The sequence below is a fragment of the Penicillium waksmanii genome, assembly GCF_028829765.1.
Source record: "Penicillium waksmanii strain IBT 27052 chromosome Unknown utg000004l:1.0-5674109.0:1.0-5678898.0, whole genome shotgun sequence".
NCBI classification, from domain to species: Eukaryota; Fungi; Ascomycota; class Eurotiomycetes; order Eurotiales; family Aspergillaceae; genus Penicillium; species Penicillium waksmanii.
Window position 1 is genome coordinate 1591062 of NW_026643251.1, and position 25661 is coordinate 1616722.

Below are 25661 nucleotides of genomic sequence, written 5' to 3' on the forward strand. Positions count from 1 at the left end.
AGGCAACACCCCAAACAGTCAATATTCTTGACAGACTTGCTTCTCTGTGTGATACATCTCGTCTAGTTGATATTGTAGGCGCTGATTATATCGGCAAGACGAGAGGCTTCCTCGGAGTAGTTGATGGCTGAGGCGGATGATACTTGGTACCGAACTCTGAGTGATGTTAGCTTTGGGTTTCCTGGTCAAGATACATATCACTATTATAAAAACTTACCGCTGTTGTTCACCATAAGTGTCAATCTTTGCGCGGCAACGGAAATTCCAGGTGCGGCAATTGGCTTCTTGGAACACTTCCCCGAATGCGACAGGGTCATCCTCGTGAAGCTGCATCAAATCATCCGCCGACATACCCATGATCAGTCGCCCAGTGTCATCGAAGCAACTGAGCCAAAGCTGGCCGGTGTGATCGCTCACGCTAAGTGGCATGATGTAACGATACTCTGGCTTGGGGTGTGATTTGTCACACATCTCACAACGCCACTGGCCAGGATCCAGCTCAGTGACCTTCTTGTTGCAGCGTTCAGAGAGACAGGCGGGATAGCACCAGGTAGCATCTTGCTTGATAAAAACAACAGTCGCTTTCAAGGAGAAGTAATCCACCTGATCAGACATGCCCAGTTGTTCTTCAGTAACTTGGGCAACCGTCTTGAATTTATCAGACTTCATGCTCGAGCCGGTAGCACCAGATAGAGACGCATGCGAAGTGAAATTCTCAGTCCGACCCTGAGCATCATACCATCCCTTTAGTTTATGAGCCTCTCCGATGTCAGGATCGACCGTCATTGAGCCAGAGCTCAGCAAGCTGAGACTGCGACCGCCAAAATCGGAAACCTTGACTCCTTTGAAGGCAACAACAGACTCGGGAGCCACGTTGAAATTGACGGCAGTCGCACCCCAAATGGTCAATCGGACCGAGAACCCGGTATTGTCGACGAGGCCGAGCTCTCGTTTATCGTAGGGCTTGCCCGTTCCCTTTGAAACGATCTGCGATATTTCTCCAACTTCTTTCAGGATTCCAATCACATCGGTGGTTGTATCTTTCTCCACAGTTTGCAAGTCCCCGACAGTGGTGAAATTGAAGCGGATTTGGGGCACATCATGTTGATCCTCTGCCTATCAACCAGTATAAGTCAATGATCCCGAGGAGGTCCAGCGGAGGTATGAGATCTACTTACTTTCTCGACCACAGTATCCCGCTCGAATGTAAGCTCGTAATCGTTGTTCAAGTTTGTGAACTGTTTCTTGGCCATTTGCACCCGACAGGGGCTAGAGATGTAGTACACACCCCCTTCTTGGAAAAGGTCGTAAAGCATATCACACTGGTCATTAAATCCAGTCGCGCGGATTTCGCCGCTATCATCCAGCAAATTCACACTGAACAGCTTTCCTTCGCCATTCTTGTTGTGCCAGGTTTTGATGGGTGACTTGTTCGTACAGCGGGCCTTGATCGTCCATTTGTTATTGTAGGGAGAGATGGCCTCGATCGGGTGAATGGATGCATGGGTACCAGCTGAGGGTCCTCTCGTCGGTTGTGCGCGGTTTTGTTGCTGTGCCGGTGCAGCCGGAGGCTTTGAGCCATAGAATCCGTTGCTCGAAATTGCTGTTGGTTGGGGTTTTTCGTCGTCGTCGGCTTTGATTTCCAAAGGCTTCGGCTCGCCAATCTTCTCCGCTTCGCCCAGTTCCTTCATAACCTCCAAATCCAAAATGATCAAGATCCTACCACACATCAGCATAGCACCGTAGTAGCGAATCAGCACCCACTCACTTTTTACCCTTGACAGAGTTGGCTTGGAATGACTTCAGTTTGACAAAACATCCCTTTCGCAGAGATCCGTCTGTAACCACATGGTTGGCCTCTAAGGTGACGATTAGCATCCAGGGAGCGACCGACAGGGGGTGGATTTATATCTCATACGGCTGGCAAGCATAGTCTGGACGTAGTTGGCAATGTCACTGAATACGGCCCGATAACGCTCTTGGTGACCGGGCTGAGGAGGCAGAGGTTTGATTTGCACGCATTGAACAATGGGTTCATGGATCTGAGGCTTGGTTTCGTCGAAAATCGAACTATGTCCAAGGATGTTAGCCCTATATCAAGTTTTCTTCCCAGCTCGGTCGAGTTCTTTCAAGGGTCAAAAAAGCACATACCCCAGAGCCCCAACGGTTACCTGGGATGCCGCATCGGAGGCCATCTTCAATAACTTTGATGAAACAAGACAGAAGAGGCGAGAATAAGACCGAAAATGAAGCGTGAGAAATGAAGAAACCTCAAAGCTCGAGAGGCGATGAGGATGGTGGATAATGACAAAACCCGCGACGCGTAAATCCAGCCAATACGACGCGTAGAGTGCTTTAGATCACGTGGATGACCCCTCCAGCTAGTCTTAGTCTGATGAGGTAATCCATTCTGCCCCACGCCGAGAAGCTCTTCCTGCCTTGCTTTGCTTGACCACATCCTTCATTTGTAATCTTCTTTTGCTCTCTACACCTGCTCAACCTTTCGGCTCAAGTGTTGAGTCATTTTTACCCCTTCCACATCCAGCGAATCCTCTCCCCTTCCGCCTTGTTCCAACCGACCTTTGAACTCTCGGGGCCTCCGCCATCAACCCCGCACCGTTTCTCAAAGATGGCCTGCATCCATTCGGAAGCTTCAGGTTGGTGATATCGTTGGAGACTATCTATGACTTCCCATGATTTTCTGACGGTGAATCGAAATAGATATTAGCCCTCCAGGGCCCTTCCAATCGGTTTATCGAGAAGACTGTACCCAGTGTTTTGATTCTATTGTACGTCCGGGATCATTCAATCTTCTACATATTATAATAACACGACCCGCTTTCAGGATGATGCTTCCGGCCTTAACGTCTGCCTTCATTGCTTCAATGGTGGCTGTGCTGGAGACCGGGATCATGCCCGGCTTCATTTCCGGCGCTTCGGCCACTCTTTGGCGTTGAACATCAAAAGAACCCCAAAGCAGATTCAGGTGAGCATCCACCCTGAGAGGAAAATCCATTTTTGGTTCTGACTCGGATGTATCTAGCGTGACGAACCCCCGCCGAAAATCTCGAAGCTCGCAATCGCCGCCGAAACCGAGGCGGATCGTTACGATATCGTTACATCTGTGATATGCTACTCATGCGCTGAAGACAATGTGGATAAAACACGCGGCAATCTTCCCGCGACGGTTGAAGGTGTTATGAATGCCATGACATTTTCCAAGAAAGAGGAAGTCAAGGCATGGGAACAGGAGTTCATTCCTTGCGAGCATACTTTGTGTTTGGACCAACATGAGATTGAGAATGTGGAGTCCAAAGGTGAGTCATTCAATCGATCGAATTGGATTATGACGAGGCTCATTAAGATCGCAGATTCAAGTCAATGCTCGGCGTGTGATTTAAAGGAAAATCTATGGCTCTGTCTGGAGTGCGGAAATGTCGCTTGTGGACGTAGCCAGTTCGGCGGGAGTAAGGGAAATTCACATGCTGTCGCTCATGCAGACTCGGCATCGCATGGTGTTGCTGTGAAGTTAGGTTCCATCACAGCCGAAGGATCCGCCGATATATATTGCTATAAGTGCAATGAGGAACGGACAGACCCGGAACTTGCCAATCACCTTGCACACTGGGGAATCTATCTGGCCGGGCGTGAGAAGACTGAAAAAAGCTTGATGGAAATGCAAGTCGAGCACAACATGCAGTGGGAGTTCGCCATGACCAACGAGGACGGACGCGAGCTATTACCGGTCTATGGTCCTGGATTTACTGGGCTATCCAACCTTGGCAACAGCTGTTATTTGTCAAGTACCTTACAGTGTATTTTCTCCACTCAAGGGTTCCAGGAGCGATTCTACTACCCTTCTAGCGAACCTCCGCAGACCGATACTCCAGCGCAAGACCTTGAGACACAAATGAGGAAGTTGGCGGATGGCCTGCTTTCGGGTCGTTATTCTCGACCGGATCCACGCATTGCTGCGTCCTCGGGTACACCAGAGAGTTCGCATCAGAAGGGACTGGCCCCGGCAATGTTTAAATACTTGATCGGGCAGGGCCATGAAGAGTTTGCAACTATGAGACAACAAGATGCCTTTGAGTTTCTTCTTCATGTGTTCAAGTCAATCAGCTTATCAAATCACCCCGAGGGTAAAGTGAACCCAGTTCAATATTTCCGATTTCAGGTGGAGCAACGGCTTCAGTGTCTCGGCTGCAAAAAGGTCCGATACAAGGTCGATGAGCAAGACAATATCTCTGTTGCAGTGCCGGCGCGTCGTCTTGAATCAAGCACGGATCGCTTTGAGCCAGTGACATTGACCGAGTGTCTTGACATTTTCACTGCGGATGAAATAGTTGAGCTTAGTTGCCCGGCATGCGAGAGTGGCCTTGGATTTTCCAAACGGTCTTCCTTCAAGACTTTACCGTCCGAACTAGCGGTCAATGCCCGGCGGTTCGAGTTGGTGAACTGGGTTCCCACCAAGCTTGATATTCCCGTGATCGTGGATGACGCACCTCTAGACTTTGGACCCTATCTCAGCAAAGAACATGATGAGTTTGAGGAGCTACTCCCTGAGGAGGTTGCGGAGACAGCTACTTTCACTGCCAATCCTGCCGGCATGGATCTGCTTTTGAGCATGGGTTTCCCTCAACCAAGGTGTGAGAAGGCCCTCCATGCAACTGGGAATGCAGACCCAGAGGCTGCCATGAACTGGTTATTTGCACACATGGAAGATCCCGACATCGATGAGCCTCTGGTCTTAGCTAGCAAATCGGGAGATTCGCCACAGGATGAAGGCAAAGTGGCTCAGTTAGGCGAAATGGGTATTGACGCTGCCAGAGCCCGGAAAGCTTTGGCTGCAACAGATGGCGATGTCAATCGGGCTGTAGACTGGGTCTTCACCCATCCTGATGATGGAATGGGAGACCAGTTCGACACAAATACTAATGATGCTCCAGCCCAGCAAGACACACCTGGCTTTGACAGCTTGCCAGCTTCTTACCAGTTACGATCTATTGTGTGTCATAAGGGCACATCCGTGCATGCAGGGTGAGTCTTTCCTTTCTGAACCAGCATCCTCCAGCGGAATTTGCTAATCCCACTTAGGCATTATGTGGCCCTTGTTCGTAAGATGCTTCCGAACCAAAACCAGCTTTCATGGGTGATGTTTAATGACGAGAAAGTTGTCAAGTTTGACGACATTGAGGGCATAAAAAAGACCGCCTATATGTATTTCTTTACTCGGGTCTAGCCTAGAAGCTTAGAGTCTTATTTTAAGAATAACAAAAAATAACCTACTCTATAAGAATACTCATATACATATAGAGGGACAATAGTGGGTAAACACCCCTAATCTGTATATAAACAACCCCAATACTTAATTAAGAATAGCACAGTATATATAATGCTGAGATAATATATTATGTATTGTAACGGGCCTGGCCCGATTACATTTTGCGGCTTTGCCGCTCCCATTTACTTCATTACATGCTACCCCGCGCCCCCTTATCCTATATCTGTTAGCTAGTCTCTCCTTCTTCCCTAAGCTTAATATAGACAGTTTGTAATATCACCCTGTTGAATCTAAGCTTAGCTATAGCCCTTTATATATATTAAGCTTCTGTCTTGATTCTGTTCTGGTTCTTTTTTAAGTCGTACGTAAACCGCCAGACTAGTATCAGTCTCTTCTGACTATAAACCAGCAACCTAACCAGACTATACTTTTAGTACTTATAATGGTTACTAAGTTGTCAGGCTAGAGACCTATGACTAGGCAAGGATATCAGACAGTAGAGATCAGATTGGGCAGTCGATACAGAGACTGATTCTTAAGAAGATCAAGAATCCAGAATGCTTGTAGGATCTTAAATACATTAGGGTTCAGGTGGATATCAATATACAGATAACTCAAAGGGGATTCGCCTATAAATCAGCCTCAAGAGTCCAGGGTATTGTATACTTCAAATCCTATAATAATTTATCCTTCTCTCTCAGAGATAGTTAACTTAACCATTAACAAAGGTTAGAATTAGGTCAGGCGATCTAAGCCAAATAATATTATCTCATATAAAAGCCTAGGATAGATACTGCTTTAGGTATATTTATATATAGATATAAATAAAGTAATATAATCTCTTTAATATCTTTAAGATAAAAACTTCTATCTTTCTGTCCTTAACTCTTACTTTTCTCTTATCTTTATCTTACCTTATCCCTTTCTTTTATTATTAAATTATAATCCTTTACTATATCTACTACTGCCAGTCCTATAGCTCCTGCTACTGCTAAATTTAGTAGTTCTTCCCCTCTAGATACTATTTATCCTGCTAGTAATTATTAGGGTAGTTAATATATAGCTAAAGATAAAGATTATACTAAAGCTAGGGGTAGAGATAGTAATAATAATAACAATAGTCCTAGAAGTATAGCCAGTACTACCCTTAGTCCTTATCCCCTTTATAACTAAATTATCTATCCTTTATTTACCTTCTATATTAAGTATATAGCTAAAGTAGCCCTTTATCCTTCTACTACTACTATTTCTATAATCTAATATAACTAGAATTATTCTAACTTAATTATCTATACTCTATATAAAAGAGATAGAAAGACTTACTTCTAGGTATAAGACTCTTCTAATTTATATTTAATTTAATACTAATTTATCTTAGATACCCTATAGAATCTATAGTAATTTATACTAGCTCTAGTTAATTCTTAACTAAGTATATAAAGTTTAGAGTAGTAGTACTATTATTATAGTTACTAATAATACTATATCTATTTAGGGTATAGAAAGTAAGACTATAGCTATTAAAGAATCTACTTATCTTTTAGTATTATTTTAAAAGATAATCTTTATCTATCTCTTTTAGTATAAGCTCTATTTTAATATATAGAATATAGATTAAGCTATAGAGGGATATACTATATTTATTATTAAATAATAAAAGAAGTTAAATACTAAAGCTAGCTTATCTTCTGCTTAGCCCTCTAGTTATCCTAATAATCTTCTATAGCTATAGATTAGTAATACTAATTTTAATCTTTAGTAGAGTACTATTTAATTCTTCTTCTTAGAGATTATAGTAGGGTTTAAGTATAATATAACTCTAAATAGTATTATTTTAACTTTAGCTATAGTATAGATTATTAACCAGATTAAGGTACTTTTAAATTTATATAGGCTTCTATAGCAGTCTTTTATTCTTTATCTTACTTATCCTTTTTTTTTTATAGTTAAATAATCTTATTTAGCAGAAGTCTAATAGCTTTTTTTTAGTATTAATTTAGATATAGTTTAAAGAAGTTTTAGAGATACTTTATTATTATTAGGATATAGTTTTTTAAGTTTATTTCTTTCTAAATAAAGATATTATATTTTTTATATTTTTTAAGTACTCTATAGATTTCTATTAGTTATATTCTAAGGACTATCTAGTCTATTATATATAGTAGTATAGTACTTTATTAAAGATTCTTTTATTTTAAATCTTCTTAACTTTTTATTTTTTTTTATCTTTAAGTTTTAGTATTAGTATTAGTAAATTATCTTTATTTTAGCTATTCTATAGCTTAAAAAAAAGATAGAGAAAATATTATATAATTTTAAATATTTTTCTAATAATATAATATAGTATATCTAAGTACTAATCTTTATAAGAATATAGAAAGATCTAATTTACTAAGAAAATAATTTCTTTTCTTTAGCTTTAAAGTAAAGATTTTTTATTAAAAGAAATATAAGGCTTCTAACTTTAAAGTTCTTTAGCTTATAGGTTTTATTATATAACTTCTACTATACTTTCTGTATAATTTAAAGCTTTTTTATAGTTTTTTTATAAATATTTTAAAGGTAAATTATCTATTCTTTAATACTTAAAGCTTCTTTCTTAAGTATTTTTTCTAAAGCTTAGATTTAAAAGTTAGGATTATATTCTAATAGTATATAGAAAGAGATTTTATTAGTAGATATATTAATAATATTATTATATATAAACTATACTATTTTAAAAAGTTAAGCCTAATTTAATTACTCTCTATTAATAAAATACCTAAGATAATCTTCTAAGACCTAGTTAAGTCTTTCTGTCTATCTGTTAGTTTAGGGATAAAATATAGTAGAAAATTATAGCTTAATCTTAGAGTAGTAATAGAGTTATAACTAAAACCTACTTATAAAGATAGATCTTTAATTAGATATAATTTCTTCTAGATTTCTATATTTAAGTTTAATTTAATTAAAGAAAAGTTTAGTAAGGTTTTCTATAAGGTTAATACCTTAGTACTTTAACTCTTTAATATATTAGGTATATTATAATATATTTTTATATATTCTTTAGTAGCTTTTTCTAATAGAATTTCCTTTTTAGAAGCTCTTCTATATATATTCTTTTAAAATATTCTATAAGTTATTTATTATAATAAAGCTTAATTAGTTTTTATCTTAGATTCTCTATAATAAAGATATAGAGATATTCTTTATAATATAGAAGCTTTTTAGAATTAATACTCTAATATTTTCCCTATAGAATATTTTCTAGGGCTATATTAATTTTTTTTCTAAATTATTTTATCCTAATCTTAGAGTTCTTTAATTAATTATTTTAGTTTTTTTAGGGATTTATCTATAAATAGATCTTTATTTATAGTTATAGTAAATACTATTTAATAGAATATAAATTAAAAATAACTTAAAATCTTATAATATATTATATTATAGCCCTAACTTAGAAGAAACTTAGTTATATTATAGTCCTAACTTAGGAAATCTTCTTTATTATCCTCTAAATCTAAATAATTAGCTTTACTAAACTTATCTATAATTTTCTCTACTTTTCTTTTTAGATAGTCTTATATCTATAGAAAACTACTATACTTTTATAAATAATATAGCTATAATTTACTTATAAATTAAGCCTAAAATCTTTTTAGCTAGTAAAGGCTTTTCTTTACTAGAAGTTTAGAATAATCTATCTACTAAATTTATCTTATCTAAATAGTAATAGATTATAAAATTAAAAAATATTAAAGATAAGTATTATTAAGCTTATCTTCTATTAATCTTTAGTTAATCTATAAATAACTTTAAATTATAATAGTTAGTTAAAACTTTAATTTAATACTAGCTTTCCTTAAGATATTAATATTAATATTTAAATAAATAAATAATTATAAATAGCTCTTAATTTAGTATTATATAGTTCTGTTTTATAGATAAAAATTTCTTTAACTAAAAGATAATAAAATATTATATTTCTTAATTATTTAGTTATAAAAAGATTTTAGCTATTCTAAAACCTAATATATTAGTCTTAAGTTAGATAAGTCTCTTTAGATTAAAGTATTATAAAAAAGATATAATTAAAAAAGTATTAATAAAATCTTAAAATATTTTTAATTTATAGTTATCTAGCTTAATATTTCTTAGTTTCTTTCTATTCTTATTTTCTTTAAAGAATTTTATAAGTAGTAATATAATTAAAAAGTATTTTTTAATAAATCTTTAATAAAAGTTATAGAATCCTAGAAAGATTTAGATATCTCTATAGAATATAGGCTATTTTTATTTTTAGATAGCTTAAACCTATTCTAGATCTATAGAGATATTATTTTAACTAATAATAAAGCTAAGAAATTTAACTTTTTTTTTATAGAATTAATATTTAGAGACTTTAATAAATAGCTAAGCTTTTTTTAGCCTTTTAAGTATAAAACTGTCACGGGCATCCTTGGGGGAGGATGACGATGACTAGTTACCGCGCGCTACCTTAGTATATATATTGGTGCCTAGGAATATCAAAGCGAGAGCTTTGATATAGTGGACTTTTTGGTCTATTGGAATTGGCACATGATCCTAGGCATTACCGTTACAATTATATCAAAGCTCTCCGGGCGGCCCCTACCGGATTCGGCGTGCAGATAAGTTACCTGGCGCGGGTTCGATTCTGGCTGCTTGCAAAATCCTCTTTCTAATATGATATATCTCCCTGAACTAGATCACGTGGTACGTGCTAGTTATAGCTCTGTATCTAGATACGATTTTGGGGTTCTACTTTATATATATCTTTGGCTGTTCCTATCTCTCTCCTTATATAAGCAAACGAATACTGGCTAGTTGGCGCTTGAAACCTTAGTAATATGATTCGGGTGTATACAGGCCTTTAGCGCAGAACCTTGGTAATCAGAAGCGATTCAGGTTGGCCAGTTGACGCTACATACCTTGGAAATTTAATCCAGGCCTGAGGTCAGGCCTTATTCGGAGGGGAAGATAGTTGTCACGGGCATCCTTGGGGGAGGATGACGATGACTAGTTACCGTGCGCTACCTTAGTATATATATTGGTGCCTAGGAATATCAAAGCGAGAGCTTTGATATAGTGGACTTTTTGGTCTATTGGAATTGGCATATGATCCTAGGCATTACCGTTACAATTACTAAGGTATTCTATATACTCTTTATAGATCTTAGAGAAGATAAAAATATTATCTAAATATATAATATAAATAATATTAAGAAAACTATAAAGTATAGTATAAATATAGCTTTAGAATATTACTAATATATTAGTAAGGCTAAATAGTATAACTATATATTTAAAATAACTATATCTTATATAGAAAGCTATTTTCTATTTTTTTTCTTTTTAAATATAGATCCTATAGTACAAGTCGCATTTACCAGGAGGGCGCCGTTTCCGGCAACCGCCCACGTTGGGTTTAGCGCCCGCTCGATCCCGGCCCGGTCGGGCTTAGCGCCACCCTCATTTGGTATGGTGTCCTGCGCTATCCCCCAACAGGAACTGCCATCCGTCGCCGCCCGCGACGGCCTCGTCGACTATATAGTCCGGACGGTGCGTCGCTCGACCACTTCTCCTTCTTTTCCCACGGTCATACGCTCATCTTCAGCTCGCGAGCCCGGTCATCACCGCTCCGCTCCCCTGCCTCTCGGAAATGACCGTCTCCACAAGGAGCGCTGCGCCCCCCTCGGCCTCCACTTACGTTCCTATGATGCCTGTGGGCAATCCCCAACAGCGACATCCCAGCGCAAGTCGCTGATCTTTCCAGGATGGAGGCATACGAGATGGCTCGTGAAGTCCCTTCACCTGCCTAATCTGGCCGCCCCAAAATGGTCTTCCGGTCCTGGGAATTGCCTATTGGATCCCTGTCCAGCCTTTTGGGGCATTGCTTCCTATTCGGAGGATTCGAGTGAGCCTATGCCTCATTTGCGAGACGGGACAATGGCCGGTGCATAGGCGTGAGGTATTTTTGTCAGGTCGGCGCAGCACGGCCACCAATGGCAAAAATGCCTCTTCGGTTCCCCTCATGCCTATTATCCTGGGCACGTAAAGACGCTCCGTTTGATCTCCACAGATGACTTTATTGAACTCGCTACGAGCTGCTCTGGTTGGTGAGACTTTCTCGTGGTCACATCCCTGAATGTCACCTGGCGTTCCATATTTCGCACGGGACTACAATAATTCCAACGGAGATCTCGCGGATTTCGGCCTTGCGAGGCTAACGCGGTGTTGTGCGTCACAATCTGCGATAGGGCCCGAGTGATTGACCTAGCGAAGTGGCCTAGGGAAGTTTCGTCATATCTGGATAGTTTGATTGGACTTCGATGCACGCTGATTGCGCAAGAGGGTACGCTTGTCCCTGGAATGAGAGCTATGGTCAAAGGACGAAGGTCTTAGCGTGACGGATTCCGACGTAGAATGAAACGATCTCTTCGTCTGTGGATCCGATGCTTGAGGGATGCCGCTCTGCCTGGAAGGCACGCCGTTTGACCCTCTTTCCAGAAATAACCTTAGATACTTTATAAGATGCCTGCGCTCCTTTTACATTTTGCCATCCATGCACATTTCTTTGGTGATGCCGGCCGCCATGCATATCAACCTTGATAATATTTGCTTCTACGACCATCCCCCTGCGAAGCCTTCCTCGCGTGCCTTGCCTTCTTCTTGGAGGGCCTATAATCCCTCTGTAGGCCCGCAAACTCTTCCGCGTGCACTCTCGCCAAGATCGCATTCTTATGGCAACTTGATATCCGGTGCTGGCGTGGGTGTCTTTTCCCAATCTCAGGCTCCTGCAAGAGAACAAACGGATTTATGTGCCGGCAGTGAATTTGATTTCGAAATACAGAGATCTTTGACCCAAAATAACCAGGTCGCTGATGAGACAGACCTGGGCAGGTACCTCAATCATCCAGGACTCCAAGACGAAGATACTATCGATGTGCATCCAGGGGGCCAAACGTCCCCCGTCAGTGGTATGTTGAGATACCGGCGAGTCACGACCAGCGGGCGTAACTAATATTGTCTATCCATCATATAATCCAGACGATTTCCCTTTAAGAGACACCCTGGGTGACTTAGATATATCTTCGACAAACAAGGATCCTCAATCCTCTCGTCCAGGTAGGCCCGATTGTGAAAAACTTCCTCGACAAAATTCCTAACTCATATCAGGCCAGCCCCTTGCCCTCGATGACTTACTAGGATGGCGAAGAGACAGTATCTCACCGCTAGCAACTCATAATGAGACAGACAAGGGCCCTCTTTCACCAGAAAGCAGCTTAGGTTGCCCACGTATCTTCTCAACGCCTCCACCAGATCTTCCAGTACGCCCTAGCATCGAAACCAGCTTACAAGGCGGCTCCATTGTGGGTGACACCGAACGCGAGGAAAACAGCGGAGATCGAACAGGAAGTCCAGAGGATGAGGTGGTAGCGCCAAGTGCCCAGGTCAATGCACCCTCAACCAGCGAGGCTCTGTCGGAGGAGGATGCTATAGGCAGACTCACCAAAGACAGTCATACGTCTGTCACATTCTGTCTCGCATCTCAAACTCGCTCAACTATCCAATCGCAGGCCACGCTGGTAAAAACGCCTTCCCCTCAACTGCGACGAAACCTAAGATCCACCCGACATGAGCGATTTCCTGCCGTTTCAGTTGTCATACCCACCCGTCGAAACGATGAACTAGTGGCAAGGACCAGGGAGAACCGTCGTACTGCGTCAAAACGACATAGGCATCGGGGCAGCAGCGACAAAGATCGAGAAACACAGAGGCCAATGGATGATGACCATCCACCACGTTCGGACGAGCGCAATTCCAAGACAGGCGGCCGCTCGCCGAAACAGCCGAAGAGGGCAAAGAGGGCAAAGAAAAATCACTTGCCTTCCGGAAATATCGTCGGGGAGAGATGCGCTAATCAGCCTCAAGAGTCTTCGGAGGGTGGTGCAGCTTTCATATTGGGCAAAACAGAAGAAATTTTCGGTCGCGGAGTGCTACGTATCCAGGCTAATGGTCCTCGGTATGCCTATTTTATGACATTCCTGCCAGAAGTTTCTCGCCACCCGTCTATGCCACCTGAAGCATCTCACGGGCAGTCTTCACGCGATGAAAATCTCCCTGAAAATTCCATCACGCGACGAGTGGGGCGTAGGAAACGTACACGAAGTATGTCTACGGGGGTGGGTGAGAAGCGCGATGGAAGGCCAACGGAGATGCTACGAAGCTCTTGGTCTTGCGAAGGCGATAATGAGAACCAGAAGAAGCCTAGAAGGCGCTTGCGATGGTCTTCGGAAGAGGTAGACTATCTCAAGGGACTCAGAAGCGATGGGCGACGGCCGTGGTCGGAAGTGACAAGGTTATTTCTGGTCCGATATCCTGGAAGAAGTCCTGCCGCGATTCAAGTATATTGCAGTACACACAGGCTTTGATTAAGCCACGCCAATCTTTTCAAGCACACCATTTCTCTCAACCTGTGTAGTTTGGCCGTTATGATACACGCTGAAGACTAAAAATCAGAATATTGTATTTGGGCCCACATTTTGCCACATCCTCCCTCCCCCTGTATTTCATAACCTTGGTATGTCTCATGGCGGTTCATTTCACCTCATGACCCATTAGAGCTGAATCTCAACAGGGGAATAGAACTTGTCGTTTTCTCTTTCAACTCTGTGTTAAATCCTCCTCAATTCGGATGACGTGGTGGAAGAAAACGGAAAGTTCTGGCTATTTCTCCAAAGGTTCCCTCCATGGAGGCTATATGTGGATAGCTGGGAAAAGACGCTGTGATCTTGAATTTGCCCGTTGATCTCGAAAGAGGCCCGTAGATAGGTTGAATAGCTTCAAAAACAACATCCCGCTCGGGGATGCCTTCTGACGTTACGTCAAATATCTGAACTCCCTGGATCTTCATCAGGACGTTTCTTTGTTTCAGTGCAAGCGCAATTGGGACGAGGCATCCTTTTTCGCTGTGGTACAAGTCTTCTTGATGAAGCTTTTGCCACATTTGCGAGCAGAGAAGGTATTCCTCCCAGCTGTTTAGAAGAGACCGTTTCCATTTTGCCATCATTGCCACATAGACCTGCGCAGCTTCGAATTTGAAGCCCGTGGTCACGAAGAATTGCTGGCACGCATGTATCAACTTTAATGAGTGCAATGTAACAATTGGTACTCCGCCAACAACCTCAATGGTAAACCTAGGTCCTTTGGGATGGTGAGTATCTTGGAGGGTGCGTTATTGAGGTTTGCGGACCTTGAATGCCAGCGGCGGATGAACCTGCTTCACATAATTGGTCCATATCTCCGCCCAGTACCTCCTCGTTGGATATTATTTGAGGTAAACAAGGCAGCGAGGCGAATTGAGAAGGAAGATATACAGGCTCAAATTACGGAGGCATTCCTCTTATATCGTTTCTCAACTTGGGGGGAAACAGAGCCGAAAAGTAATTGTGACTGCTCCGTTTGTTGGCGCCTTTCATGTGAAAAATTTAATGATAGTTTTCATAAGATTGGCTCTTTCCTCAGGCGGTCCGCGAATGGCTTCTTCAGCATGGAAGTGGATGAAGCGTTCTCTCAAATTCTTTCTTAAATATTGCAGAGTCAAATCAATTTGACGCCGCCAAGACCCTGGTCTTGGCGGTTTACTGAACAGCCAGCAACAAATTGAGGACCGATCAACACGCAGGTTTATGTTGCATTGTACTTTTGAATTATATCAAAATGCATTCCAAGCAATTGTATTCGAATGATGTACTTTGGTGACAATGATCAGATTCAAATCAAAACAATTGATTCTGATGGGCGGCCAAATCTTGATGTTCACTGTAAAATCGTATCCAAAGGCATTTCCACCGCGGCCCTCAATTCACTGCGGCATGCCCAATGGATTTTCTGCGCTAATGTCTTGGCAATGAGGTCCGCAAAGAGTTGGTCATTGCCTAATGGTCAGTGTCTATTGGTCAAGACGATTTCGCGAACAATTGTATTGATTGTTTTGCCAAAAATAAAACTAGCTCTCAGGCGCAAGGGCCGCCTTTGGGAGCAACTCCCACGAGATACGAAGCATATTCTCCTTCCTGACCTTGTCTTTAGTGCTGATTGATTCCCAAGGCACTAGTTCCTTCGCCTGACAAATCTTCAAATGTAGCAGAAAGAGTTCATGGATACATTTCGGCTCCCCATGAAGCCACGAACCACAGCGCAGAATTCCGGTAGATCTATCATGATATTGCACGAAAAATAGCAATTCCGGACTATCGACCGTATTGTGATTATACATCAAGCCCAGGTATTGTTTAAACTCTTTGATCGAGGCTAATCTCTCGATATCTAGATAATTAGGCTTTTCAATTTGATATCAGCTTATAGATTTGGGGAAAGATCGCGCTCTGTGAGAAACTTACAGTGGGCTCCGTTGACTGATCTTCCCTTGGCATACTTGGTGAGAATCTTGACATTTCAGAAATAACATCTATCGCGGTCGGAATAAATATGAATATGTGCAGGTATGCGGGGGAGTACAAGAATCTCATTATCTGTACAGGGACGATCAGGTGCTGCTCATATTCTGTCAGCTCAAGCTACTCGAAAGATGAAGGCCACCAGTGGAGAGAATTTGTCTCACAAGATTGTGTGTCGGGTACTGGATCTGTTGTTTCGGTATTCGTAGTTGAAAACACGGCTAAGATGGTAACAAATCCGGTTCTGATACTTTCAATGAAACTTTGTTGAGCGTTAAAAGTAGGAGAACTTTGGTCCGGATCATTCGATGGAGTGAGATTATCTGTTGTGTCCCACAAAGTAAGATCATCTCCAGCAGAGAAAATGGACTGTAAGCATTTTGGAACGAGTGAGAACTGCAAGCAAGCCATGAGAATTATCTGAAATGGTTGAGGATGCTCATAAAGGGGATTATTATAAAGAGAAATGGCAGCTTCCTAATTATAAAGCCTTTGACCAAATCCCTCGCCAAAACCGAGACTCGAACTCCAGAATCCATTTCAAGAAGAGACAAGATCTTCCAATGGTAAGTCGCCATTATCCGTTACGAGTGCTTCGCCTATTAACATACGAAGGCTATCCCGACATTTTTTCTCCAAGGTGCAGCAGCATCAGCCTTGCAAACAATATTAAAGCTGCGAGTTGAAGGTGTGACAAAATATGGAAAGATATCCGACAAAGAAATCAGCGAGGACGCCACCCTGGTTCTCAAGGCCTGTGAAGCTCTGCAGAAAACTCGCGACCAGGAACACGTCATTCTAGACGAAGGCATTGTGTGTGCATGCACAAAGACGCTTGTACAGACCCTCAGCCATACCACTCTTTTGAAATTGGCTCTCATCACTTGGCATTTCGACGCATCTGGAGAGCCTTCGGAAGGTCTGAGCCGATTTCTCAGACAACCCGGAAATAGTGCAGTCTGGGAAGCAGTCCATTCTGGATACCGGCAGTCAGAGAAAAAGGATGTGTCTCTTCAGAGTTTCAAAATTTCTCATGACTTTTTGCTTTGGCCAGCTCTGTGCTGAGTGGCAATGTGACTGGTGTGAGATCAACAAGAAATGCATAAAGAATTTGTATGCAGTTAAAGCGACTACGACTAGTAAGATTTTTATTTTGGGCTGGGTAAAGACACGTCCGATCTATGAGAGCAGTGCCAACAACTGTTTATCAGCCAGCCTTTGTTTGACAGCGAAAATTCAAAATATTCAATTCATCTTGCAGATTCAATTAGACAATGTTATTGCGAGTCGGACAGTGCGTAAATCTCATAAGCTTACAATATTTGCAAGGTAAAGCTCCAGTGCAGACCTATTCTGTCGTTTACTTGGATGAGCTGGCTGAATCAGTATTGACACATCCCTGTCAGGTGGGCACATTTCTTGATATGTGCCCACCGAACGGGGAAGACATGCTTGCTGCAAGGGGTCTAAGCGTGCGTTGGTTGGCGGAACAAGTTGAGCTGAGAACAACGCCAAGGAATGGCGCAGGTTCCAGGCTCCTCAAGCAAGACTAGTGGCCAATACGAAACAGCGAACGCTGCATGCAACGTTGAATGGATGAGTCTGACCAATAATGGACGCATATGTGCGTCCGATCGACATGCTGATGCGATGTGATTGGCATGTAGTGAGCTGCAGGCTCAAATTCAGCTAGCACAATTTCGAAAGTTGTGCCAGCTCGCGAGAGGGCCTTACCGCCAGAATTTCTTGTATCACCCTGCTGTTCTCTTTCTCGTCTCCTCAAAACCAAGCGATTGACTATGTCTAACATCGAAGATATTCTAAAAGCAACTGACGATTTGACGGCATTGTCATTTATAAACATTCAGGAGCTGCTCCCTCACCGAAATAGACTGGAGAACGCTTTGCGCATTCTTCAAGAAAAGGTCGATGCAACGCGTGCAATTCAGTCCAAGCCCGCCGCATCAAATTCTTCCAGCGCATCGATTGTCGAATCTTCGAACTTAAACGAGGCTCCCTGCCCACTTAACAGCTCCAACTCGCACCATGATGCTGATCAAGGAGTACAAAATGTTTTATCTATTTTGTCGGAAGAGAAGGTATCAAAGAAATTAGAGAACTATTTGTCATCGCCTATTCTCGATTTCACGAAGTCAAACGAACTCGATTGGTTCGAAGAAGACCCCCGTTTGGTAGACATCCGACTTTCGTCTCGTCCAAGCCCAACATCTCATGTGAATCTCCGGCGGGGATTGAGCCAAAGATCGCTAGCTGTCGAGTATGACGAGTGGGAAAAGAATAATTTTCAAACTTCCCGAGTGATAGAGCTTGCACAACATCCCGCGAGTTCTAAATCTCGTCAAAGCCATATCAACCAGTTCGTTGAGGCGAATAAGCATCGTTTCAAAGACAGAAACACAGCTTTGCATGGAATTAAGCACGGAATCAGGCTTCTTGTCTTCGAAAAGATCTATGGATGTGCCGGCACATCGTCAGTGTTCTTCTTCATCTATGGGTATTTTCGGTCCGTGAAATACGAGTTTTATCCGGACCTGGCCAAAAGTCTTAAGCATACTTTTTGGGATCAGGTAGTAAAAGACAAGAGCAGCTGGCTAATTCAATACCAACATCAATATGATGGTAAGTCTTATTTGCTCCTTCTGTATTATCATAAAACTGATTTCACAGACTTCACAACAAATTGGCAACAGCACCAAGCACATTGGCGCAGAAAACGTCGACGAAGTGGCAGCACCGATCTATCAGATCATCATTCACAGGCCGCATGTGCACAAAGACCTCAAGAAAAAGTCACCGGCGATGCGTGTTCTAGGGCCCACAGTCGGCCGAGATTGAGTGGGAGCGAGCAAGTCCATAATCTCAACAGCGGTCGGACTCCTGACAGCCTGACAAATTCATTTTCTCCTCTACAATTTCCATTACCAAGTCTGCCGAGCCGTCAAGCTTTGATGATCGCAACTAATTCAAGCGAACCCCGGCCATCTCAACGACATACGCAAGCTGGAGGGCATTTTTCTTCTCCGAGCAGAGTTGACGTGGACTCCGATACTACAAGTCGCGTTCTAGCCTTTAATACCAGTCTCGGCCCCGGCCAAACATCGTGTGGTAAATCCCCGGCTCGGTTCCGTGAAAAGAGCCCCCTTCATGATACAAATCCCCAGGGGCGTCGACCCAGCGAAGCCAATTTTAGCACGCACATATGGCAGCAACAACATCAAGATCATTTCATGGTCAACCAGGCCCTACAGACCACAGCCAGCGGCAGCGATAACACTCATGATACGCAAGGCTTGCGTTTCTCAAATCATTCTGAGCCTGGTACAATACCCACAATGCATCCTATTCAGTTTCCACAGTTTGTCCTGCCGACATCTATCGATACAGTCGTACCCTCTACTTCACCACAATTCTTCTTGCCCGCGTCGATGGATGCCGAGATTTCAACATATTCTATCTACCGAGAGCCTGCTGTGGATATCATGGTCTCTTCCGAGTTCCCTCAATATGGCCCATACGCGTCCGCGCAACATACAAGTAACAATAATACAGGAACAGGAACACCAGACACTTTCCCATTTCACCATAGCACCAATAGCTTCAATCCCAATGCGGGCGCAGTCGGTATCATGACGACGGGTTGATGTGGCTTTGCGAAATCATTGCGGCTCCGAAGACTGCGGAATTGCCAAAATGAAGTAAAGCGAACCACTCAGAACTACTTCCTCTTCAAATAGTATTGGTTGTGAATCGGGTCTGAGATCCTGCCCACCAACAATAGTGCCTGTCCCGGATATCGGTTGAATAAACCCTTTTGGCTCTACCATCTTCGTCGTACCCGTAATTTTCCATGCCTGTAAGCCGCAACTTCTCAACTGAGCAGGTAGTTGCTCAGCTACACTGACCCATATCGTTTCAAGTTTGGGGTCATCGCAAAAAAAAGTGTTCTGGCCCGTTTGTCGCCAGTTCGCGCCGATGAGGAATTCAGCAAGCTGGTCCATTTGCATATCAAAGATACGAGACAAGTAGTAGGTCGGGTAATGCGGTAACTATTCGTATCTCGCAGTTTCAGTCTCAGCGTTTGGGGCTTCTTGTATTGGCAGTCATTGCTTACCTACGACCGAGATGAAAATTGTCGCATAAGGATGAAATGGCGCTTTGGCTTGAAACTTATTAAGGCCAAAGTTCAACCCGCATTCAACTTCGGAGTGACAGTTGACAGCCTAGGCACAAATTTCAAATGATACGAGGAAACCCAGGTGATGCTTACAAGTCGCAAAGAGAAGACGGAGGGGTATTTCGAAAGTGGTAGTGGGGTAGGCAGAAAATACGTCTACCCAATGTAACCAACCACGCGGTTTTGTCAGGTTTTCGCACCTCTGTTCAAAGACCCAAGGGTCAGATGACCGAATTCACAAGGCAAGATGTATTGTAATGTTCTAAGTAGTCTCCGTCTGCCGAGACACCAAACTCACCGTGATCTCTTCTCCGCCAATGGATGTCAGTCAATCGGGAGTTATGACCCACTGGGTAGGCCGCTGCCCAGTGGGTCTTGAAATAATACGTGTGCTGGTGACCTGCCCGATTACGGAGTGACTGTATGCATGAGAATTGAGTAATCCAGTTGAGGTGTGACGAAGGCTGTCTACATGTTGTGTTCTGCAAACCAGCTTTTTCTCCTTTTTGTTAATAGATATATCTCAGTTAGAGGTATTTGGGAGCATTCAATGGTCTACATTCTGGTGGCCAGTGGGTTTAACATGTCGCCCTTTTTTGGCCCCTCATCCGAAAAATTTTCGCCTGACGAGAGCGGGGCTCTTAAGACTTAAGATTGGCAGCGTTAAGATCTCCACTCTCTGCGTACCAGGAACGACTTTCAAAAGCGGCATAGTTTTATCTACCTCTCACAGAAACCGCAAATTTCCGGTTTCTCGTTGCGCTTTTCCTTGTCCAAATTGAAGTTGGGTTCGGAAGGTCAACTAGATGGTTCGCTTGCAGTTGCTTCGCTATCCTAAACCGGATTAGAAAGTATTGTAATTGTAGAACGAGATATCATCTCCAAGTCCGAAATAATTGTGGGTGGAATCGAGTTTGCATAGCTCAGCGATTATATTTTGAGCAAGGCCTTTAGTGGCAATCCACTGATAGGATTTGGTCCCCTATTCACTGCAATTTAGCCGGAGGCTGAACTACCTCCCGTTTTATTCTAGCGCAGCCAAGGGTAACTGATTTTGTTTGGATTCTGTCGTCTCGCTCGAGGTAGATGCATGCGGAGTTGTAGATTTCCTGCTCTGTAGTTTGCCGGTGCTTAAAGTCGTGTCAGGCAGTGATTTCCTGGGGGGCAGGGGATTGACCCCGTGTTCGATCGAGATGGTGTTTGGACTCTCAACGCTCGGGAGAGGGAAGTGGCGGCAATGGCGTGAGAACTCCAAGAAAGTGGTCAGACGCGTGGACACTTAATCCCGCTTCGACTTCTTTTATTCCTGGTAAAGAGAAACCTTGATCTGGGGAACTGCTGTCGGCTATCGGATGATGCAAAGGGGGGAGAGAATACAGCTGGGAGGAACACTGGTCCAGTGTTTGCTCCAGGAAAGCCGATGTCAGCTGATATTAACTCCGGCAAATGTATTTATCCGGCGGCGACGATATGATTGTGTTAATAGTAGACTGGACCGGCAGCTGCTACTCTGTGCTCCGTATCAGGGTGAATAATAGGCTCACCTTTCTCATCCTCCGCATTTCCTATGGAACACGATTCTGTATGCTCCAAGATCTGCCGATTAGATGTCACGCAGTCACTCGCCAATAGACTTCCTAAAAAGCAGAAAAACGTACGTTTCTTGCCTGAGCACTGAAATCTCTCCGGTGGGATAGGTTCTATGAGCGAGACTAATTAGCTTCCTTCGCCGACAAAACCTGCAACGGTCATGTGCCGGAGAATGCCAGGAGAGCTGACATCTGACGGATTATCTATAGGTAAGGCTATGCGCTCCGTTTGAATTGTCAGTTTTGAGTAGGCATCGATGGAAAAGTGGAGGGGAGATTCAGGCATCCCGCAGGAACAAAAGCGGCCAATGGAGTAATAACTCTAGCAATAAAGCGCGGTTTAATATGTTTTATCTGAAGATAAACCCATCTCAGCTTCTCCACAAACCGGCAACCTCAAAACTTTGAGCTAAGTAGATCCTCATCATATACCTCAAGATTCCCTCTGACGTATTGATCATCTCATTCCACCATTGACTAACGTTTACAAGACTTAAATTAAGCCATGTGCAAGTATTATCAAGTACGGTGGATAATATGCCTCATCTTTGACGTGCTGAGTTCAACGGTCTGTTTCGCCGAAGCATATGTGTTCCGAACTGGTAGCGTCTGAGTTGATCCATGTTAGTGGTGAACATGCGCTATCCAATATAATAATTTTGTAAAAATGGTCGTAATGGTAGACCGTAAAGTCGCCATGTTCAACACATGTCTTAGTCCTTGTGTGTAAATATTCTTGAGGGTTTATGGCCTATTTGGATTGGGAATCCTGAATCTCCACTGACAATCCACAAGGCTGAGTTGCGTCATTGCCCTAGTTCGATCCCGAGCATAGGCTGGGAACTGTTATGGAGGCCCAGGAGCAACAAACTTTGGTCTACTCCTTTGTGCAACGTCCTATATTTGTGTCCCAGATGTCCCAGAACATCACAAATGCATAGCGATTTCACCTAGTTTGATCGGGATCAAGAATTGTGGCGCCGAGGATATTCTGCCCAGCATAATTCTCAACCAATGGGAAGTTATCATGCTTATTCTACCGCGTGAGCATTGCTAACACAAGTCGCTGAATACACAGAAGCAATTTGAGTCTTCTCAACCTCTATGACCATAATTCAAGTCGCAATGATTGCAGCCATGCAGCTTCCGAGACAAATGGCGTCAAAATGGTGTCAATACAAATGGGCCAGTCATCATCCCATCTTAGAGCACAAACAGCCAAACAATATTCCCAATACGCTGGGTACCATCCAGACTTCTCCCAATCAATCAACACAGCCCGTGTTCTTTTATCATCTTGCTGAATCTTCTCCTGAATAATGATATTCTTTCTTTGTAAATCGCCGTGGGTGAAAGTCGCTTTGTGGTCTTGGAAAATGAGAGGAAGGCATTTTCGAAGATATTCCACTCTGTAGTGTGGGCCTCCATTATGGGAGTACTTCCGCAACATCGCTTCGTTGAGGCTTTCTTCAGAATCGAACGGTCCATTCACTAACGGGTCTGGTTCTTCTGTCCAAAATATTCCATCCAGAAGCTTTCTTTTGCCGAAACTTCCAAAGTAGTTTGGAGATGGAAGCTGACGCATTTCATTAAATTGGATCCGCAGGTCGCTCAGTATATCTTGTTTCTCGGTTTGTGTAAGTTGTGGCCAGGCTGCGAGAAGTGTTTGACCGATGATGCGTTCCATGACGATAAAGCTTTTGCCAGTCTTGGTATCCGAGTAAAGAGCGAAGACTCGTGGGACACAGATATTTGTATTTTCCCGGACAAACAACATGTTCTCCCCTTCAGCGAGGTCGACTCCTTGCCCAAATTTCACAACAAAATGCTGGCCTACCCCGACAACTCTTCGCCCTCCATATTCCAAGGATATGTCTGGAGCATTTTCGATTTCGGAATTGGTTGGTAGAGGGTGGGGCAATTCTGCTGCGTAAAACGGAATGCTAAATGATTCCTTCATTATCACCTCAGATCAGTCAGTAGACAGGCTGAAGAGCTGCGAAGAACAGGGCGCCGGCGGCCACTCCTATTTATTAGCCAGTGATGCAAACATCATCGATTTATTATTTGTTTGTTTTTGTTTATTTGTTTGTTTCAATCACGTGATACGAATGATCGATGCCATAAACTCGGACGGGAAATGGTTGTTCCGAAGGCAGAGATCACGTACAAATGTTTGTTTCCTTAGCTTAACTAGCTCTTACAACCGAAGGAATCCCTTCTTGAAAGTCGGACGACTAGGCTACATATAGCGCCAACCAAATAAATTCAGACCATGAAATACAGACTAAGATAAGGAGAATCCGAAATGACGAAGGGGTCATTCATTCAAGCGGCTCATTGACTAAACTACCAAGCACCAAGGACATGGCATCCGATTGTATTCACTGATTTGTATCCAGCTTGTTTGAAAGCTCCAAATATGGCATACAAGGATAGCCAAACACTGACTTCCACTTATTTCTTCAGGATGCCTGCATTGACCAGAGTTTGTATGGCTTCTTGGGTCCATTCCTGACAGCGGCGAAGAGGCTCTTTTGGGTAGAGCCTCCGAGGCCCCTCAAACTGCTTTTTAGGTGGTGGAATGCTTTCGCAAGTTGGCTTGATGCGGGCAAAATCGGCTGCGGTAACATTCCCAATAAGTTCTTTGCTTTGATAGGTTGCTGAATCTTCTGGCTTTTTGGCAGGCTTGTCTTCGTGCTTCATTCCATTCTGTATATCTCCAGTGACCTGAAATACATGACCAGATTGGTCATGGTTCTTTTTTCGACAAAAATGGCGTGATGGTCCCGGGGAAGGCCGGCGTAAGAAACCCGATAGACGTTGAACGACATAACCTAATATTAGAATCAGCATAAGGATAGGAGTAGTATTTATAGGAGGGAAGCATACTCTGTGAATAGCTGAGAGAAGGATGCAGTCTTGATAATGAATTATTCAACTTGGAGTGGTTGTATTGTCAGCCTCTCCGGCCGATTATTTATGTTCTTGCCAGGATGCCCAAGCGAGGTACCGTTACTATTATTGTCTCTTACTCTCAGTATCAACCTATCAAGTTGAACAGCATACTACGCGCTATCAAAAGTGAAACGGACATGCACGACCACCACTCGCGCGCGGCTCCACAACAGGAAATGCCGTTGATATCTAACGACAAATCGTTAGGTGCACAATTTTGTTAGTGTAGAACGGGGTGTACGGATTTCCAATCTTCGCGCGCGGCTAGTCCTGACAATAATAAATAGTAATTAATCAGGTGGAAGACGAGTCTTTTACTTATGCCATAGCTATCAGACCCCTCAAGGGTTCATTCGCATGGGAAGTCTTCTGATTGATAGGATGATTACCTAGATTTCAGTGTATTCTTCATGTGACGAGCGCATGCGCTGCACATTATGCCTGATGTTGCCTTGTGAAAACGACTGAAGGCCAAAAAGTCAATCCCACCTTTGCCGTAATCTCCAATTGGCTGGATATATTTACGCGCCAAGGGCTGAGCTAGACATGCGGAAGTTCGCTCCACCATGCGCGTTACGCCCACGACTTGCGGGGTTTCGACCGCAATTAATTATTTCTCAAGATGGATCTGAAGGATTAGGGCCTTTTCATAACCAGAATTTCTCGTGGCTACTTTTCTTGGTACAGTAAGATCGGCCTTGTCCAAAAGTGACCGGGACGCGGCCATGTGAGATTGCCGTACAAGCACCACATAGGAATTCAATTCCGCTACAGAGCCCCCCCACTGGTCGCCTACTGACCATCCTCCAGTAAGGCTGAGTGACGCCATAGCCCTGGCTCGATCCCGAAAGTACGCTGGGAACTGTCATGGAGGCATCGAAGCCCCCAGGCTGCAGATGGCCCTAGGGATAACTCCCCGGCTCTGGGCACGTGAAAGCTAGCCCTAGCAGCGTTGTTGCTGCCAGAACCGAACTAGAGAATCGGCAAAGGGTGATCTATTACCCATTGGTCCGTTCTAGCCCCAGGGCTCGGAATGGAGCGGAGCGCTGTCATTGCAAGCAGGTTAGAAAAATTTCTTGCCAAAGAGCCGGGGGGGGGGGGGGGTTGCGAGACTAATAGGAAACGCACGGACCTATGGTTGAGGTGGAAAAGGTGTTTTTGTTTAACCAATCCCA

General features: G+C 43.2%; 8 protein-coding genes across 8 annotated transcripts; 6 read left to right on the top strand and 2 right to left on the bottom strand.

Annotated features, from left to right (window-relative positions):
• Window positions 1–62: 62 nt before the first annotated feature.
• On the bottom strand, window positions 63–2195 carry N7481_003462 (replication factor A subunit protein RFA1; the record flags this gene model as incomplete). Its single annotated transcript, XM_057262681.1, has 6 exons — window positions 63–156; window positions 218–1116; window positions 1179–1719; window positions 1769–1859; window positions 1919–2070; window positions 2152–2195. 6 exons carry the CDS (start codon window positions 2193–2195, stop codon window positions 63–65), a joined length of 1821 nt encoding a protein of 606 aa, XP_057124342.1.
• Window positions 2196–2629: 434 nt separating this feature from the next.
• Window positions 2630–5242, top strand: N7481_003463 (ubiquitin-specific protease UBP14; the record flags this gene model as incomplete). Its single annotated transcript, XM_057262682.1, has 5 exons — window positions 2630–2657; window positions 2722–2789; window positions 2846–2986; window positions 3044–5040; window positions 5098–5242. 5 exons carry the CDS (start codon window positions 2630–2632, stop codon window positions 5240–5242), a joined length of 2379 nt encoding a protein of 792 aa, XP_057124343.1.
• A 5520-nt stretch (window positions 5243–10762) lies between these two features.
• On the top strand, window positions 10763–11245 carry N7481_003464 (uncharacterized protein; the record flags this gene model as incomplete). Its single annotated transcript, XM_057262683.1, has 1 exon — window positions 10763–11245. One exon carries the CDS (start codon window positions 10763–10765, stop codon window positions 11243–11245), a length of 483 nt encoding a protein of 160 aa, XP_057124344.1.
• A 601-nt stretch (window positions 11246–11846) lies between these two features.
• Window positions 11847–13716, top strand: N7481_003465 (uncharacterized protein; the record flags this gene model as incomplete). Its single annotated transcript, XM_057262684.1, has 3 exons — window positions 11847–12261; window positions 12332–12409; window positions 12461–13716. 3 exons carry the CDS (start codon window positions 11847–11849, stop codon window positions 13714–13716), a joined length of 1749 nt encoding a protein of 582 aa, XP_057124345.1.
• A 2453-nt stretch (window positions 13717–16169) lies between these two features.
• On the top strand, window positions 16170–16809 carry N7481_003466 (uncharacterized protein; the record flags this gene model as incomplete). The annotated part of the gene is made up of 2 exons (XM_057262685.1): window positions 16170–16310; window positions 16360–16809. The coding sequence occupies 2 exons, from the start codon at window positions 16170–16172 to the stop codon at window positions 16807–16809; spliced, it is 591 nt and encodes a 196-aa protein (XP_057124346.1).
• Window positions 16810–17543: 734 nt separating this feature from the next.
• Window positions 17544–18600, top strand: N7481_003467 (uncharacterized protein; the record flags this gene model as incomplete). The annotated part of the gene is made up of 2 exons (XM_057262686.1): window positions 17544–18332; window positions 18433–18600. The coding sequence occupies 2 exons, from the start codon at window positions 17544–17546 to the stop codon at window positions 18598–18600; spliced, it is 957 nt and encodes a 318-aa protein (XP_057124347.1).
• Window positions 18601–19097: 497 nt separating this feature from the next.
• On the top strand, window positions 19098–19406 carry N7481_003468 (uncharacterized protein; the record flags this gene model as incomplete). The annotated part of the gene is made up of 1 exon (XM_057262687.1): window positions 19098–19406. The coding sequence occupies one exon, from the start codon at window positions 19098–19100 to the stop codon at window positions 19404–19406; it is 309 nt and encodes a 102-aa protein (XP_057124348.1).
• A 3224-nt stretch (window positions 19407–22630) lies between these two features.
• On the bottom strand, window positions 22631–23488 carry N7481_003469 (aminoglycoside phosphotransferase family protein; the record flags this gene model as incomplete). Its single annotated transcript, XM_057262688.1, has 1 exon — window positions 22631–23488. One exon carries the CDS (start codon window positions 23486–23488, stop codon window positions 22631–22633), a length of 858 nt encoding a protein of 285 aa, XP_057124349.1.
• Between the last annotated feature and the right edge of the window lie 2173 nt (window positions 23489–25661).